Consider the following 18390-nt stretch of genomic DNA (forward strand, 5'->3'; position numbering starts at 1 on the left):
TGGCCTGTCTGTAGACACAGGGGCACATATCCAGGATAAATTTTAGATAAGGAGAAATTTAAAAATTAAATTAAACTTCTTCTGTGTCTTTATAAATGCCTAATAACCTTCTCTGAATGTTTCTGGTTGAAGACAAAACACTGAATTTATGCCATGTAGAACGGGGCTGGCTATGCCATTCACTACTAAAATGGAAAAAAAGAGAACTCTAAAGGGTCCAGAAATAGCTAGTGCAAAAAGTCCAATACCTCTTCTAGGTTGTAGGAGGCTGGATAATGAAGGAGTAGGTAAGCACTAGGAACACTTCTCCTGTCCACCTCCCAGACAGAGACTCAGATCTTCTCAAGGGGGTATGGTTACCATGGGAATGTGCAGCTTCTAGATACCAAAATATCTCACAAGACAACAAACATGCTAGCTGCCTTGGAGAAGCTGATTCCAATAGGGCTGGTGAAGCTGAAACTTAACCTACACAGAGACCCTGGGCTGCCTACAAAAAATAGTGATAAATAACAGGAACTTGCAAGTGTCTTCCAGGCTCTTGTACCCTGCGGTGTCACTATAGTTCACCCTATTGAAGAAACATTACACTTGGCCAGATGACAAAAGAGAAATGTTTACAAAGTCCAACACTATCATCAAAAGCAGGACAAGGAAGGGTGACTTTGGAGCTTGAACTCAGAAACCAGTAACTAGCACAACCATTAATCTCTTTTCTTCCTTTAAGAACTGAAGATAAACACTAGAGATCCTTGACATTTGAAAGAGGAACTCAGGAAGACAAAGAGTTACTTTTATGCATTATTTCTTATGTTGCCTGAACAGTCTTTTACAATACTAGCATGTCTCACAAATATATGAAGGACAAAGCCTCAAGTATAGGTATCGGCTTCTAAGATTAGTAAAACATGAATTTGAATAATTTTGTCAATATAAATTACTCCAAAGATAATAGTAAAAGACAACTACTATCACTTATGTGTCTAAATCCTTCTTCATACTAATCAGAATTTCTTGTACTCAAGTAGTTTAGGGCATACTGCAGATATAATTGTATTTGATGTATGTGTGAACAATGTTATTCTCTATATGAGGATTTTTCTATGTCACATTTCTCACAAAACTACCTTCTCATATTTCATCTAAAGATTTTCTCATGCTACTTACCATTATCTCTTGAAATCATTTTATTTTCCAGCCATTTCTCTCTCCATTTTCTCTAATATTCTTTTCATTCGCTCATTTCTCTACTTGCAACTTGGCTCATGGGGACGCTGTCTCACCCATGGTGACTAGTTAATAACTCAGTAACTAGTACCAAAGTCCCAAGTTCATCTTGCTTCAGCCACAGAAGCAGGCTCTTTAAAAGATGTTCATATTTGAATCCATCTCATCAGTATGATCTAGTAGCTAAATAAATACTTTATCCTTAAAATAATGACATTTAAAAAATGAAAAATAATAGATTGATTGGCTTTAAATAAAGTAACTCTGAGATAAAGAACAAGGCTAAATTGACATATTTTAGTCTTCATAAGCCACACTTGATGTGGCCAACAGAAATCTCATGCGCATAGATTCTGAAGTAAGGGCATGCTTTATAATCCACCGTTTACTTCAGTTGCATGTGCCTTATGCTAAGCACTTGTAAGTATAGTACTTTTCCATAGAACACTGCAACAACCACACTGAAAACTAGACCCTTACCATAAGACACTCACTGGCAACTTCCCAGGGTAAATGGAAGATCGGGAACCCTAAGAAGGTATCTCTAGTTTTCTAGACAGGCTTGCATATTCCTTATTCTATGAATATGGACACATATAATCATCTAACCTGCAGCAATAGCAAATATTTTTTCATAGGCTTCCTGTAAACTAAAAAGCAAGTGAATTCTATCAAACTTTTAATTCAGTGTGATAGTGGCGAAAACCATCAAGACAATATAGGCAGTTTTTAAAGTAATATTTTATTTCTATTATTCATAAAAAGCAATGTCTACAGATTATAGGAAATTAGAAAAACAAAGAAAAATCACTTCAATTCTCATCAAAGGCAACCATTTGTGTCTTGCAGATGAGGATCTGTCTTCTTTTTTAAAGGATTATTTTTAATTCCTTTTTTGTTATCAGTATACACTATAATGAAAATGTTACTGAACATTTACTATGTCCTAGCTATTCTACCAAGTGACTTTCAGATTTATCTTTTATTTTGCATTTGAGAAATATGAGATTCAAAAATATTAAAGTAACTTGCTCAATATACATGATTATTAAGTAGCAAAACATAATCTCCATCCCTGACGCAAAATTTGTGTTTAACTACATTGATATACCTTATGGAAATTTTATGTCCTGCTCAAAAGCTGTTTTGCTTATTCTACCTGTAATAAAAATACATTATGAAATGGTGATTAATATATGTCGAATAAGCAAATATGGCTTTCATAAGAGGAAAATGCAGTTTGTTGACATTTATACAAAGAGAAAGGGAGTGAGCATACCACCAACAGGAGTTACACAATAAATATTTCTTTAAATTTACATTATGATAATTATACTAAGATAAACATGCAGGTTCTGCTTGGCTCTAAGGAGCAATAGCTCTTGATTTAACACTGCAGCATCTTCTGAAGAGGAGTGTCCTTCTCCACACCCCAAGTCTTTGAGTATCATTAGGAGATCATAAGCACAGTCTACTCTGTACAATCAACTTGAGTTTGGAAAATGTCTATATACTAAAAATATCTCCAATTTCAAAATTGAAGTTATAGGAAACAAGAATAAAATACTTCAAACCTCAAAGAAAGAGTGAATTTAAACACACTTGAACACCACCAGTAAAACCTCTACCTTCTTTGAGCATTACTAATATAATGACTTGTTATTTGTGCCTCGTTGAGTGGAACTGACACATGACACATGACCGAAGATTGCAGCACAGGAAATAAACATTTCTGAAATTATTTGGAGGTAAAAATATTTTAAACTTGGTTTGGGTTTCAAACCAAGCTGCTTCTTACTCTAATCATATAAAATGTTATTATTTCTCTCAATAATCTATACAGATTCCCTAATAGCAATTACTAATTCTGAATATGCTTGTAAGGAAAGCCTTCAAATAAATTCATATTTGGACACATTTTTAACTAATACTTTTTATAAAATTATACTTCTTCATTTAATTATGTTGGAAATATGAAAAATTTCAACTATATAAATGAAAATTCTATAATTCCATCACCGAGAAAGAACAACTATTAGGCACATTAGTTTCTTTTCTCTGCCCACATATTTATAGGCATGTATTTTATCTAACTCATATATACAAATTTACATTTTGTTCATTTAATTTTATAATATGCTATAAGCAATTTTCTTGTTTACATTAAACATCATTACTAGTGGTGGCAAAATAGTATGTCATATATACATACCATAATTTGCTTAATTATTTGTATAATTTTAGACCCAGATTTGTTTTATTATAAATGTGTTTAGTGTATGAATCTTGGTCTAATTTCAGATTATTCCCTGAGAACAGACTTCTAGAAGTAAAGGTGATATGGCAAAACAATTATTAATATTGTTTAGCTTCTTGACTCATATTTTGAAATAACTTCATATGATAGTCAATAATAGAAATTAAAGAGTGCTCAAGATAGTTTTACCTTCCAATTTGAAATTAAGAGATTTTAGCTTAATCATGGACCCATTATTTATTCTCTCCCACTAGATTCCTCAAACCCCCAAAGTCTTCCTATAGGTTTTGTCTTGAAGGGAAAGTCACAACACAAACCTAGGTGAGAAAATTTGTCTTCCAGGCACAGGGAGTAAACACAAGATAGATACAAGTAAATACAAGACTAGAAATGGTGACATCAACAGACAGGGAGCCAACCTGAATCCAAAGCCAAAGGGCTGAAACTAGAAGCTAGGAGATTTGGGAGGGCAACAAGGGGGCAAAGTCAAGAGAGGATCTCTGAGTCCAAAGGCAGTGGATGGAGATCAGTGGGCCTCTGTTGACTGGTACCTGAAGGCCAAAGGAGACTCCATGTGGAGACAGGATCTGACCATTACTGGAGCTTTCTCTACAATCCTAAAGACATTTCTATCATGGAAGTTCCTTGAATGAAACTCCAAGGAGGTTGGTCTCTATGCTTAAAGACTTCCTCTGGCAGAAACAAATTATTAGCTGTGTATATCGATATCAAGCATGTAATCTCCCTTCTATTTGTATAAAGCATCATGGCCTTCTTCCTGGTGCTTTTTCTCTTCCGGGTATTTTCTCTCTCCAAGTAATCCTTGCTCCCATCTCCACTCCTTCCCACTTGTTCCACAAAGCTCAAATCCAAAGGAACTTCATAAAGTCCAGTTACACAATATCTCCATAATAATACATCACCCTCATTGCACTAGATCATAATTGTGACGATGTGCTCTATGAATCTAATCCTATTGCTTTACAGACTTCAGATTGGCAGTCTTACCCTACCTCCATTCTGAGCTGTGTTCTCAGCCACAAGGCCCTCATGACCTGCTCAATAGATGTCTGTTGAATAAATAAATGAATAAATGAAGGATTCTATCCCCCCCAAAACATGAAAAAAGAGTATTAATTTGATCCCTACTCTTCCTGAGTAGGGAAAAAACCCTAAACACAGAGCAGTCCCTCCTTTACATATGCTGATAGCATGCCAGTCAGTCTCGGTAGTTTTCAGACAAATCAAATTAGAAATGGTTGTACTCATTTGGAAAATCAAAAACCGGCTTTGAATTTTCCCCCCACAAATTAGATAGAATCAAAATCATTTTCCCCTGCTTATAGATGCTTGATTGGCTTTGTTTGATGCCTCATGATTGAAGCTCAGCCTTGCACTGCTAGCTCTATTTTTTGCTCACCAGGGTGTTGTAATGTCGGGATGATGATTAAAAACAAAAGAAACACCCACAATGAAAACTCTTTGTAAATAACAGCTCAGCACAAGAATATAACCCTTGGAAGTAGCACATTTAAGAAACTCTGAAACAAGTCAAGGTAAGCAGAACTTCAAGCTGGGTCTGCTGTATTCTCCTGGGGTCTTAAAAATTGAGGTCAGCTGCACCTGGCTTATCATCTCCACTCAAGGCCTAACAAGGTGTAGCAAGATTTCACTGGCTATGTTTGAGGAGTCCCCTTGGGGTGACTGTCCCCCTATCCTTCATCTCTCTGTCCTACCCAGACAATAATTTCCTCTGGCTTCTGCCTTTCTTTCCAGACTTTGAACTCATTTTGTCTTTCTTCTATGTTGATCACCAGCCTCCTTTGATCTTTGACCTCAGGCCCTTTTCCAACAGATAAGGAGGGGGCCACCATCCCTTTTTCATTCTTCCTATATGATATTAACCCAGTCCAAGGTCTTAACCGCTGATCTGGTGAGCAGAGTTTGAGGAATGAAGGTGCAAGGACAAGGCTTGAGGGGTGGGGAAAAGCAGTTGGACTGAGAATGTCCAGAGACCATTGGCGGTGCTTACACTTCACATGCTTCTTATGTTTCACTTGTTTTCAGGTTTTCATTTAAAGCAGAGCAAATGATAATATTCTAGCGTTCTTGACAAAATAGTTAGATGGTTTCAGTGAATAATAGTTGTGGAAGGGGCCATTGAGTGGTGAAATGATTTCAAAAAGAATCAGTCCAAACTAAATGATCAAAATTATAATGGAGGAAAATGCCCACAAATGAGAGTGGTAAATGAATACTTCATCAGAAATGGCTCATGTTAGCCATAATCCAAGGTTTATGAAGCCAATACAAGATTGGTAAATAGATAAAAACCTTGAAACAGGGAAGATTCCTGGCAGAGGAATAAAGAGAAGGAAACAGATTGAAGTGGGAAATCCAGACAACTATCTTTTGCTCCTAAGGTCTGAAGTGTGTCATATACTTCCATGGCCTCAACTAAACTAGCAAAAGGGTTATTATATTTAATCATTTTGCTGCAAAATGAGTGCACATTAATGTATTTATTAAGGAGCTCTGCTAGCTCCTTGCTTTGGCCTAATAAATTATGGCATTTATGCCATGTGCTGAAAACTGGCTAAGACGTCTTGTAAACAATGAACTTACCCTGGATTTTGAGTTTAGATGTGTTGTGCAGCACAAAGGTCAATTAGCTCACTGTCCAATTCATTTCAGTGTGATCCATCTATTAAAGAATCACATTTAGACCACAGTGGTCCTTTCTTCTTGTGTCTGTCGGCAGAGCATTGTCTTCTGAAGTTCGTCCCTCTGTAGAAAAGACAAGTGTCGATTGTTTGATTTTTTCTGTAGCCACATGACAAAAACGTAAATGGCTCCTCCAAGTTCTGTCTGTCAGGAGTGTTTCAAAAAGGGAAACCACTGTCCTTATACACCCACCCATCACTCACAGGGAGATCACTGTAATTATGTTATTACCACAGAACCTCCGTTTAGATGAGCCCCTCTGCCACAGATGAGAGCTTTTAGTTGGATGAATTTTATTGGATTTCAGTCAACATTTGACATACTTCAGGATTTGGTGGCGGAATGCCCTGGATTCATTCCGAAGAAGGATACTTCTCAGAACCTCTACCCAATCTCATTATTTTCCACTGGTTTTATTGTGCAGTCATTGGAACAACACCCTGATAAGTAGTTGGCTTGTGATTTCTCCCATTCCATAACCTGCAATAAAGTTTTAACTACTCAAATTCTTCATATAGCTCATCATTAACTTTGCTTTGTTCTCTTTGTAAAATGTTTTTGTATGCATTTTTAAGGGAAGGGAAGAAAAGGTATAATCAGTCAATTGGCTACTATACCTTGGTAGGGGTGTTTAAAAAGATTGGGTTTTTTATTTTTATATTTTCATATATATAATTATAGACATAATCACATGTAGATATATCATATATAGTTGTAATTATTAGCATCTTGGTGATTTTGGCTCTTTCCTAAAGGTAGATGATAATTGGTAAGAAAAAGGCCAAGTTTCTTTTGGTGTCCTCTCAATCATTCATAGGAAAAATTGTTTAATATATAAAAGATTCATATCAACAATAGATCGATTTAGAAGATGCCTAATTCCTATCAAAGAAGATATAATTGACAAAGATGTGTACTTTCCATCTAAGAAACTCAACATTGAGGGGACATATATGAATCTTTGAACCACCTAGTCCAACAACTTTAGTTTATAAAGAAGGAAATTTTTTTGCTTAAATTCTTTTATTGGTACATTTTAGGTATACGACACAATTACATTTCTCATTGGGAATTGTACCTTTACATAATGCATCCTGGTTCTTATTTTATCCCCATTCCTAGCCCTCCCTTCACCCCCTCCACCCTTCTCTATTTACAAAGACTGTATTTCCATTTTTTCCATTTCTCATCATTTTTCCTTTTCCTTCTTTCCTTTCCCCTGCCCCTCCCACTACCCCTACCCCTTTGGACCTTTTATTCCCATTTTGCATTATCGATTATTCATTCTAATCATTGGTACATTTTAGGTATAAAATGTAATGACATTCATCCTTGGAAATTTGCACCTTTACGTAATCTCTCTTGGTTCTTATCTTTCATCCTTGCACAGCCCTCCCTTCAACCCCTCCATTCCTCCCTATTTACAAAGATTTTGTTCCTATTTTTCTATTTTCTCATATTAATTCCATACTCTTCCTATAAAGAAGGAAATTAAGGCTCTGCATGTGACTCAGCTGTAGTCATCCAGAAAAGTATCACACTTGAGAAAATAGAGAAGAAATCTAGGAACAATGTTAGATACATAAAGTGTGTTCTCTTTCCATTCTAAATCAACCCTTCTTTTATAAGAACTTCTAGTTACACTGGGAAACAATAAGGATCAGAGAGATATGTTTTTTCTCACTAAATGTTCATGACAAAAATCCAGTTCTGTCTAAACATAACAGTCTTATTTTCTTCTCAAAATTCAAAGCAAGATGTTCTGTACCTAATTGCCAATGTCCCCTTACATAAGGCTTATGCAGCTGTCAATGAAGCTAATTATTACAAGATATTGTTTTAAAAAAAAAAAAAGGACAAGTTTCTTCAGGTAGCACATTGAAAGCCAGTAGAGAAGGCAGAGGAGATAGGGATGGAAGTGTGGGGAAATCGTCAGGTGTGGTGAGGGGCAAGGTCCACTGGGGCTTAAGGGAAGAGTGTGTGAAGGAGGGAGGGAGCAAGGCCAGAGGGAACAGGCCTGGTGGAGGGAAGCAGAGGACAGGTGTGATTAGGATTCAGGGTCCCATAGAAACAGTGAAAGAGATAAGATAAGTGAGCTAAAGATCCTTTACTTCCTGTTCGTGTGTCCTCACACTCTACGTAGGGTAGTGCTGGTGACCGAGGTACAACAATCAAGACAGGTGATGTTTGATCAGCAATTAGGAGCCATCTGTTTCTTCCCATTTGAAGTACATTGTGTGAACAGAGGAGAATGGGAGCCAGCCTGGATCCTCTTGCCTTCCTTTCATGAGCACTGTCTACCAAGTGTACCTGCAAAGTTCTCAGAAACAAATTTCCTTTTCTTTTTCTGCCCAATGGTTATTTGTATTAGTCAGCTTTCTCCAGAGAAACAGAAGCAGGATATTTATTATGAGCAATGTCCCATGAGCTTGAGAAACAGCCAGCCTGAAGGTAAAAATTTCAGCCTGAAGGCATTGAAGAAGAGCAGATTAAATGTCCCAGGTGGCATAAAGATGCAGGAAACAAAACGATGTGAATCTCTCCTCTTTTTGCCTTTGTTCTTCTTAAGTCCTCAGCAGATTGGACAATGCCCATGCACACTGGGGAGAGCAATTTACTTTACCAACTGATTCAAATGCTAATCTCATCTTCAAATAACTTCAGAAATCCAGAAATAGCTTTGAAACCACACACCCTATTGCTAGTCCAGTTGACACACTCAGATAACTCTTCTAGATGTTTACACTGACCCCTCAACAAACTTTTAATGATTTTTCACTAGATTAATACAATGGCCTATATGGTGATGCATGGCCACTTTCTTTGCATACAATATACTCCTGGCCCTAATGACTGTCTCAAGGAGTGAGGGGTGTTCTGAGTCCATCTCAGTTGCTAAATAAGTTCCTCTTCACCCCCTTAAAACCCCCATTTTTGCATTTAAACTTCATTTCTACCTCAATGTGGTCTAAAGTCTGATAAGGTCAGGACTAAATTTTCCACTTCACCTTGCCTGCTGTGGTATTGACTTCAGAATTACAGCTACATTTTAAGGTCCTAGATATCCTGCATCCTTTCTTGCCTCTAGCCTTTGCAAATACTTCCCTCCTTTGCTCAGTTCATATTTACCCTTACTCTTGAAGTAGTTACTAACATTCTTCTCAAAATCTCAGTATCAATGCACCTTCCTAAAGAAGCCTTTTGTATTCCCTCAGATTAGTATTGGATTTCTTTGTTTATGTTCACAGATATGCCTCATAATACCAGTTTTTGAACTAGAGGTTTCTCTCCAATATTTGAAATGGGGCATCCTTGTGGAAAATGGATCAAGGAAAAACATTTGATTCTTCCAATGATGCCAACTTGGCTGCTTTATTTCAAGGGCTTGAGCATCCCTAGGAAGCAATCAACCTTCATGAATCAGGCAGAGGGTAGTATCAGCATTCATTATTGAGGTACTCAACAAAGTATTTTTACAGAAATATGGGCACTTTCTAAGATGGACCATAAACAAGTCTTTAGGGTTTCAAAGTTCCATACTCCAATGGTTGGAATCAAACTGCTTATCTTCTAGTAAGCAGTATCTTCTGTATTTTGTAGGCTAGAAAGTAAAGAGCTTTACAGAGTCTTAGAAAAGTGTTAAAGAAAACACTATTCATGGTGATGGTTAAAAAAAAGTAAGTAAGACTACTACAATAGGGTTTTGTAGCAGAAAAGAGATCTATAGTTCAGCTCTGAAAATGACAAAGAAAAGTTCAGATTTATAATCAAGGAGACAGATGAGGATCAGTGGATGGAAAACTACTTAGCAGAAGAGGGATTCTTTTCTCAATTCTCGTAACAGGATTTTTGCTCAATGCAGGCCACCGTGACAAGATATCAAAGGTGATCAGACAAAAAGTAGAGAAATTTGGCTATAATCTTTGCTAAAACTGGGATAATTGGGACAAGGACAAAACTCAGTATCAGACTTAGTCAGAAAGAGGACCCAAGGGACCATGACTATGTCAAGAACAGCCTCTTTGTTAGAAGGAGAGCAGACATTTTGGAATCCCCAAGGAACAACTGGTCTTTCCATCTTTGTCCAAGCTCTACCAGGCATCTTGCTCCTTGGAGAAGGGGAAGTGTTGACAAGGTTTGAATGTGTCCCTGAAAGATGCATTGTCAAAATCTTGGCCCAGAGTTTGGTGGCATTGGTGTAATGAAAGCTTTACAAGGTGAGGCTTACTGGGAGGGTTTAGAGCATGAGAAGTGCTGCCCTCAGAAGAAATTTATCCTGGTCTTGTGAAGGGGTTAGTTCTCACAGAGCATATTTTTGTTATCAAGCAAAAATATCAGTGTATTTGATTCCTTCTGCATGCAGTTATTTCCCAGTCAAGAGCCCCTCATCAGATGCCAAACTAATAGGACAACTTCATCTTAGATTTTCAACCTCCAAATCTGTCAGCCAAGTAGAACTCTTTTTTTTATTATGTCCTTGGCCTCAGAATTTGTGTGTGTTTGTGTGTGTGTGTGTGTGTGTGTGTGTGTGAGAGAGAGAGAGAGAGAGAGAGAGAGAGAGAGATGGGGCAGAGGGGAGAACAGACCAAGACAGGCATGTATGAGGATGAAAGCATAGGGCACTAAGATCTGCCTCTTGTGAACAAAGGGGGTCCAGTGGCCTGTGCTAGTCACTGCCAGGGGGAGGGATCACTATAGTCTTGACCAGCAGATTCTGTCAGACACTGGAAGCCACCGTTCAACCGGACTTCATGAGTATAGTCCAGGAAGACAAATCAGACACGGAGGATTTAGTCTTTCCATTGTTGAATGACTTCTCATTTTTGCATAGTGCAAAAGCCAATAGACCTTAAAAGACATGGAGAAGATGAAAAGACTCATGCCAATTTGCTGACTCCCTTTCATTCTCACCTGTGAGGTCAACACTGGTTGGTTTACCTGAAGATTCAGACACAATTCATCTTCTTTTGATCAAGGTCCAATGACAGTTATTGTGTACATTTAATGGCTACAGAATGCAAAGATTGACACTTGAGAAATCCTGAGGGAATGTTGAGATACTGAATGAATTAAACATAGAGTGGAATGGAGGGAATGTGAGGAAGACAACTTCCTCCTTGGAATAAGAGGGATTGAATTTGAAGAAATGGGCAAACAATGTATACAAGGCAAAACATAGTTTGCTGACTGTTTTCCCTGTCTGTTTTCACAAAATTCCAAAGCAAATTTTTTCTTATGTACCATTTCTGATTAATTAATTGGGTTTCTCTCAGCTGCTACCTTGAGGATTGTCACAAGGAGAACTATTTTAGATGATCAAATAGACCAATGTCGAATTCAAAAGAAGCACTTTTACATGTAGTTAGCCTTCTTTTCTTTCTCTCTACTCTGGTAGACAAGGTTGAGTAATGATGCTTCTCAGTACTGTGTGAAATTTTTTCCAATTGAGATGGGATTAAAAGCAGAAGTGACCACCAGGAGCTACCTGACGAGAACCAGAGCTGGAAACACACTTTGGTGGTGAAGGAATTTCTCATCTCCTCCTCTGTCTTTTCTCCCACTTGCCCTTAGAGTTACCATTGGACAACATAGCAGGGGTACCTGCTAAAAACAAAGAAATCTTAGACAACTCTTGTAGCTGCATAAGGGCAAGAATAGCACAAGAAAATGTGAAGGACAGAGTGGGAAAAGGAGAGAGGGAAGTGAACTACAGGGCATCAGAGAAAAAGCCACAGGTGAGCACACACCTCATGCCTGTGTTTTTCTGACCCCTGTTAAGCAAGGGCTGATCACCACTCATGGTTTTGCCTTAATGGACAAGAACACCTGAAGTCATTTATTGGAAGTGTTTGCTCTGGGAGTCCAATCCAGGGACATCTTAGATTCTGAGCTCTTCTCTATAGTTCTCAAGTAGTCTGTGCCATTAGCTGTGTCATGGAATGAGTCAAGAAAGGGAACTGCCAGACCTTTGGCAGGAGTGAGATTTTCCACTGTTCTGAGGTCAAGCGTCCATAGATGTCATTCAGAGAGCATTGAGAAGGGGGCTTGAGGTAAGATAAATTTTGGAATTTTTTCCAGTACTGGGAACTGAACTCAGGATCTTGTGTTTGCCAGGTAGACATGGTGCTACTGAGCTACATTACCAGCCCAAATTTTGGACTTTAAATTAGTAAATTCAGTGGTACATTTCTACAACCTCATATGCTTTTCCTTTATCTTCCTTATGATGTTTCAACTGTTACACCTTCTACAATCTCAAACTTTGAGTACAGCTGTACCCTGGCAAATGTGTTATTACAGGAGATGATACCAATCTCAGGATACCAAAAGCAGGAAGAGAAGCTACCTCCCTGTAGAGCATTTGTGATTTTGCTTTTCACTTCTTCCAAAAGATAGCTCTGTCAAAATTAAGGTATCATTAGTGGGGATTCTTCATTCTTGACAGAAAATTTACCACAAAACTGAAAATTTAAACAACTATGAGATAAAAAGAGGAAATGTATAGCTTTTTAAACATGATGGCCATCAGAGCAGAGGAGGTAGTTACTGTTATTGGTGACTAAATTCAAAAGGATTCCAAGTCAGACAAACATGGATTTCTCTCCCATGGTCACTGCTAATGAGACCTATGGGATTTGTTAAGTTATCTACTCTTCCTATGTCCAGTGTGTGCACACTTTAAATGGATAATATAATACTATATGGCATTCTGTGCAGAATTTATAAGATATGTATGTAAGTGGTCAGCTTACTACCTGGCATGGTGAAACAGTATACACGATGTGGTGTTTTTTTTAATGGATATCAAAAGTCTTATCCTTTGACCCATTAATTAACTTCTGGTGATCTATTCTAAAGAGAAGAAAATATCTAAACAGTTATAACAATTGATTCACGCAAAGATATGCTCATGGAAACATGATTAGCAAATGAATCATTAGTAAAGTAGTAGCCCTAGTGGAAGTTTGTGTGAGTTAGTCACATGTTTTCAGGAACACAAGACTATTATAAACAAACATAGGTGAGGCCTAGGGAAAGAGGTTTTGGATTTGGGCCACTAATTTGCTCTAGGACTTATGCAAGCTCTGCACTAGTATCTAGCTCCACCTCTTAGTTACCTCAGTGGAATTAAATTCAGGCTACCATTCACACCAGCATGTTCCCCTGTGGAATCTTGCCTGTTTGCGTAAGTGGGAAGAAGTCTCAAAAATGTTGAGCTACATCACTGTGCATAAAAGTCTGTTTCACAGCGTTGGAAAGAAACATTTACAGGAAACATAATATGTGTGTGATTATTTGGATGAGCTTTCTTTAGTGAGCTCACTGCAATGTTGTGGAAGTGAATGTTTGAAGCCTCAGGGAGACAGGGATGGAAAATAAGACATGGTTGCCCATAGAACTTGCAATATACATTCCAAATAGCTTTCATAATGTGACACCTATTCACAGCATATGCAGTATTCCAGGCTTTCTCTTTACCCATCCACTGGAATCAATCCCAGCATGTGACGCAGGTGAGCTCATAGATCCAACTTTTCTAGTTTCCCATAAATTCCTAATGTTGAAACTTACTGTTATTCTCACAGAAATCTGGACCCAGTTTTCCTTGACTTATGCAAAGAATAATCTACTTAGTAGTCTTCTTGGTTCAGCTCAAGATACACTTAAGATTCCCCAAGTTTGGTCCCCTCATCCACTCCCATGCCTTGTTCTACAAATGCTCTTATTAAATTGAAAAAAGGATCATTGTCACTCTACTACTTCTATGTCTGAATCTATTGTATCTTGGGGCAGCATCAAAGGGCTTTCCGACTCTGCTTCAACTTGCCTTTCCAACATTATGCTCCCTGATCCTTCTTTCTGCCCCACTCACGAGAATGCAGAATGCGGAGTTTCCTATCATTTCCCAGCAGTGCTATTTTACTTTCACCCCCAAGCTTTTGCACACTTGTGCTTTGGAGTTAAAATATCAAACAGGCCACACTCACCGCTCTTATCTGCCACCTTCTTTCATGCCAGCATCTTTTCCATGTGAAATCTTTTTTTGTCTAGTGATTTCTTTGGCCAGGCTCCTATACAAGTTGATATCTATCTCTCTTTTAGCACATCCCACACTATAACAAAGTTTATCTATGTGTATCTCCTTAAAGCTATCTCAGAGCTTGGCACATAGTCACCTTGACATATGGATTTATTCAGTGAGTGAATGTAATTATTTTTGTGTCTTTGGTTCCCTAGAAAATGTTGATGGTTCTATCCCCTCCCTCCTTGATGTCTCAGATGGCCCTCTTTACAGATATCACTGTGACCCTTAAAGTTGGGACAGAACACATTCTTGTGAGTGTATCTGGGCAAAGCTGATGTATTTTTCCTTTTTTTGCTGTTAAAATTTTGCAGCTGCATGTGGCATGATCTTGAAATTAAGGTCAGCTCCAGGTGGTTGTTTATATCAGCTGTCAGATTGCAGAATAAAAAATGGCTTTTATATGTTTGATTTTTATTGTTTTCCAGGGCAATGTCACTTTTTCCTGCTCAGAACCACAAATTGTTCCCATCACATTTGTCAACTCCAGCAGCAGTTATTTGCTGCTGCCCGGCACCCCCCAAATTGATGGGCTCTCAGTGAGCTTCCAGTTTCGAACATGGAACAAGGATGGTCTGCTTCTGTCCACAGAGCTGTCTGAAGGCTCAGGAACCCTGCTGCTGAGCCTGGAAGCTGGAGTCCTGAGACTTGTGATTCAGAAAATGACAGAACACCCAGCCGAAATCCTCACAGGTACAGTCTGCTGACTCCCTGTGGGATGGCTTCTTTTATCTTTTTTATTTTACTTTAGGGGGGTTTCTTACTCATTCAAGCAACAAGGTTGGAATTCTTACCAAACAAACTAACAAAGGAACAGAAAAAAGCACTACAACTTCCAGGGATGTAAGATGGCCCAGTATTGGCAAATTTACTCCAAATCTGAAGAGCCAGCAATTTTTCCTAATTAAGAACAAACAACAATAAATTTGGAATTGGCTACATAAACTTTGTCAAGTCTTATAATGTCTTTGTCTCTCAGAAGTCTCATTAGAGAAGTGGGAATAAGAATTCCCATACAGGTGCATTTAGCGTCCTAGAGACGCTAGAGAAAGATCTGCTGGGTACGATCTAGAAACAGCATGGATCACCTATGATGTCCACCAGGCTCACTCAAGGAGGGGATTCTTTTCTACTTCATAGATGAAAAAATGAAGAGTCGTGTCCATAACTTCTAAATCATGTGTTACACAGTGATATAACTGATATTTCATTTGGATTAACTGGCTTCCAAGTCTATATTTTCCTCTCACATCATATCATCACAGGATTTGTACATGCTCCAAATTCTATTTCAAGTATTAAACTTACTGAATTTTAAAAATAATTTTTAAATATATTTTTAAGATATTGAGTAAATGCTAGTACACAAGGCACCTAAGTTGTTTTAAATGGTCCCCAAATGGCTGATGTTTCAGAAGACTGACCTTTGATTGCATTGGAGCTCAGATTTTAATGTGTAGGAAATGGAACAGATCTAGGAGCTACCATGCCCTTCACCACTTTGGGGTTTTCCAGCGAACTGTCTTCGGTGTGAAACAGTAGGGTCCTCTCCCTCTTTCTCCATTGCTTATCTTCCCAGTTTCTCCCATCCTTCAGGCAGCAGTGGGCCTGCTTAATGGACAAGTATGCACATAATCAGACCACCTGCCAGGCACTGGGCAAGAGTTGAAGGCACAGATCCTCTGAGAAATCTCCATGAATATAATCTGAACCAAATCTGCCTCTGCTGTGCACACGGGGCCTGCACCCATCACACATTACACAAGACAATTTTTTTTGATTTTAAGGTCTTCCTTCCCCTATGGGACTATTAGATTTATTACATGAATACATAAAAGAAGATTAAGTTAAATGTTAAAGGATACAACTTGACAGTTAATGTCTGGTCAGGCCATGAGATAGCCTCAAATGCCAAGAAGGGAATAAAAAGGCCTGAGACTACCTCTGCTTCGTGTTCTGTGGGCCTGGGTAAACTCCTTAACTTAGCCTTCCATGTCAACTGGAGCATATTAGTTAGCTACAGCTGTAAAACACCAAAATTTAATGGTTGAAAACAATATTTATTCTGTCTCAACTTCTGTGGGTCAGAAATCCAGAGGCAACTTGGTAGTGGCTCAAGGTTTCATATGATTGCAAACTGTTGATCGGGTTGCAGTTACCAGAAGGGGGATGACTTCAGTGGGGGAAGTTCTGCTTCTGAGCCAACCCATGTGGCTCTTGACAGGACTCAGAATGTCCACCTCTAAGTATATCCTTGTTGGGCTCCCACCAGACTGCCAAAAGATAGTGGAAATAAGCACATAAACAGAGCTATAGCCTTGTAATCTTCGATTGAAAAATGATATCACTTCTGCCATATTTGTTCACTAGAAGCAAAGAAATAAGTCCAGCCCATGTGGAAGTAGAAGATTACACAAGGACGGAATATTAAGTATATGAATCATTCGGGATGAGCTTGGAGATTGTCAATTACAAGAGAGACAGAGAGATAGATAGAGATGGAGAGAAGGAGGGAGAGAGAGAGAGAGAAAGAGAGAGAGAGAAAAAGAGAGAGAGAGAGAGGTGCTTCACAAGACTGGAGTGACCACTGAATGAGATAATATATCTCTAATACTTAGCCGAATGTTGACAAGCTATTTAAAAATTTCCTTTTGGGAAAGGACCTACAGCTAGAAGGGTCCTCATTCCACAGGGCCAAAGAAGCTAAGAATGAATTTGTAGTCACAAGAGTTCCATAAAATTTATTAGATTTCCAGTAATGGAAGTCTGTTAATCAGTTAGAATTATAATATTTTTCATTCTCATAGTCATGAAAGTTAAACCTCAGTCATCCTTATTTAGAGAAGAAAAAATGTGAGCTGCCACTGGGCTGTTTCTCTCTAATCGGTGAAATGTTTGAGTACAGAGACTTGTAAGCCTCAGGTCAAGAATGCAGTTTTAATGTAGTACAGGCCCTGGTGACGAGTTGCTCTGAAGAATCCAGGTGCTGGCTGTATTATTAAGCACATGTCAGTCCATTAAAGCCCGTTTATGAAGGAAAGAGAGGTTGCCAAAGGCTGCCACTTTGCCAGCTGCAAAGGGGGAAAATCATCAGTTATTTGAAACCTGTCTCTCAAATATTGAAACAAGTGAAGGGAAGTTTTACAAATGTGCAGCTCTGAGGTCCTAAAGTATGTCTCAGAAAACTCTTATATAATTCTTGCCCCAGGGAAACTTTCCTGCATTTTGAAAAATTTGAGTTTCTTAATTTGTATTTCAAATGGATCAAAATTTTGTATTTTCTGGCATCTTTCCTGCCAGAAACAGGGAAACAACAACAACAAAAACAGTTTTATCTTCTCTTCCAATTTTAAAGAAGCTTGTTTTGAAATGATTTGAGATCTCACAGGCTTTTTTGAAAGGTAAAAATCCTATATAAAAAATAATGACAATTATCCTAATAATTTGTGAGGATCAACCAGACTCCCCTGAAACCAAATATAGCAACACATTTTATTAATGCCCCAGATAATTTTTATAGTCAAAGAATGATTTGTAACTATCTCGAGTGTTCATAGTATCCTGGCTCTGAAAGTAAAGTCACTTCCTGTGGGTAGGACAACACAAAGGTTCCTGGAGCCCTAACCCTGTGCATGCCTTCCGGGAGGTGCTTATCTGCATTAGGGGTGAAGAAACTTGCAAAATAAATGTGCATCCTCCAAATAAAAAGTGTCTGAATTGAGCTGTTCCAGGGGATGAAGTTTTGGGAAAATAAAGGACAATAGTGTTGTCTTTCACTTGTGTATCTGTTTGTTTTATAGTTTTGTCTTCTCCTTTTTAAAAGCCATACACACATGAGTGTGAGGAAAAGCTGGGAACCCTGTTTCATCTGAAGTGATTTGACAGTGGAATCAGTCTCAGAGCAGATCTTCTGCCAGTGATGGCTTGCTCTAGATCCTTGTCTGCACGACCATAGAGGAAAGCAATCTCATGAAACCAATGAAGTGGGGTTGCCAGTTCACATAGAAGGAGACTGAGAATCACAAGATAAGGGAATCAAGATGGCATGCAAATGAAGGCCTTTCCTTTGGATTCCCAATTCATGCCCTTTGTACTGTAT

General features: G+C 38.4%; 1 protein-coding gene across 5 annotated transcripts in view; it reads left to right on the forward strand.

Annotated features, from left to right (window-relative positions):
• Cntnap5 (contactin associated protein family member 5) overlaps nt 1–18390 on the forward strand; it is an 874588-nt gene that overhangs the window by 438416 nt on the left and 417782 nt on the right. For all 5 annotated transcript variants that reach the window (XM_087198285.1, XM_021236419.2, XM_021236420.2 and 2 more), the window contains one exon: nt 14720–14984. In XM_087198285.1, coding sequence (XP_087054411.1) covers nt 14720–14984 — 265 coding nt within the window. The remainder of the gene's footprint in view (nt 1–14719; nt 14985–18390) is intronic.

The sequence above is a fragment of the Heterocephalus glaber genome, unplaced genomic scaffold (genome assembly GCF_053883595.1).
Source record: "Heterocephalus glaber isolate CG9 unplaced genomic scaffold, H.glaber_assembly_v1.0 deba00000347, whole genome shotgun sequence".
Lineage (NCBI taxonomy): Eukaryota > Metazoa > Chordata > Mammalia > Rodentia > Bathyergidae > Heterocephalus > Heterocephalus glaber.